Source organism: Tupaia chinensis, unplaced genomic scaffold, assembly GCF_000334495.1.
Source record: "Tupaia chinensis unplaced genomic scaffold, TupChi_1.0 Scaffold000057_1, whole genome shotgun sequence".
Classification (NCBI taxonomy): domain Eukaryota; kingdom Metazoa; phylum Chordata; class Mammalia; order Scandentia; family Tupaiidae; genus Tupaia; species Tupaia belangeri.
The window spans coordinates 5,242,990-5,243,579 of record NW_006159515.1 but is presented as its reverse complement, the minus strand read 5'-3'; the positions used below and the strand labels follow the sequence as shown (position 1 = coordinate 5,243,579).

Sequence of the window (590 nt, the reverse complement as noted above, 5' to 3'; positions counted from 1 at the left end):
CCAAAAAGGTGTCTTCTGGTTTTTCCTCCCAGCCACCAACTCCGTCTCCATCAGCTCGTCCTTCCTGGTGCACCCGCGCTGTAATAGAGGTTGGCATGCCGCGGCGGTGCGCTAAGGACCGTGTATGATGTTTATGAGACATTAATAAAACACAACCGCAAACGGGGACCGCCGGCAAGTGCCCCGCTCCGGGGCGCCCCAAGGGAGCTCTAGATCGGAATTCGGAATCGGAATGCGAGCGGCGAAACAACTCCACAGCAACTCGCCAGCCGGCGCGCTGAAAACCCGGAGCGTGGATTTACTCCACGCTCCCTCCCGGAAACTCCTCCGGGCGCTGGCGGCCGCTCTCACTGAGCATGTGCAGGCGGCGTCGCGCATGCTCTGTCGAGGTCCGGTTCGGTTTCTGTTGCGGGACCCGCGGTGTCTCCTAGCGCAAGCGGAACTAGCCGTCGCGGGGCCGGCCTCCCCGACCTCCGGCGGCCTTGTAGTCGTCTCCGAGCCTCCCCGTCCCTCCTTCCCTCTTCTCCCCCTAGGCTCGGTGGCCCTCTCCCCGAAACAGCCGTCATGAGCGCGCGGCTGCCGGCGTCGTC

The 590-nt window shown here is 64.2% G+C and overlaps 1 protein-coding gene across 1 annotated transcript in view; it reads left to right on the top strand.

Annotated features, from left to right (window-relative positions):
* Positions 1 to 411: 411 nt before the first annotated feature.
* The window catches only part of TM9SF2 (transmembrane 9 superfamily member 2), a 69,338-nt gene continuing 69,159 nt past the window's right edge, over positions 412 to 590 (top strand). Inside the window, exon 1 of the mRNA XM_027776252.1 lies at positions 412 to 572. Coding sequence (XP_027632053.1) covers positions 565 to 572 — 8 coding nt within the window. The 5' untranslated portion in view covers positions 412 to 564. The remainder of the gene's footprint in view (positions 573 to 590) is intronic.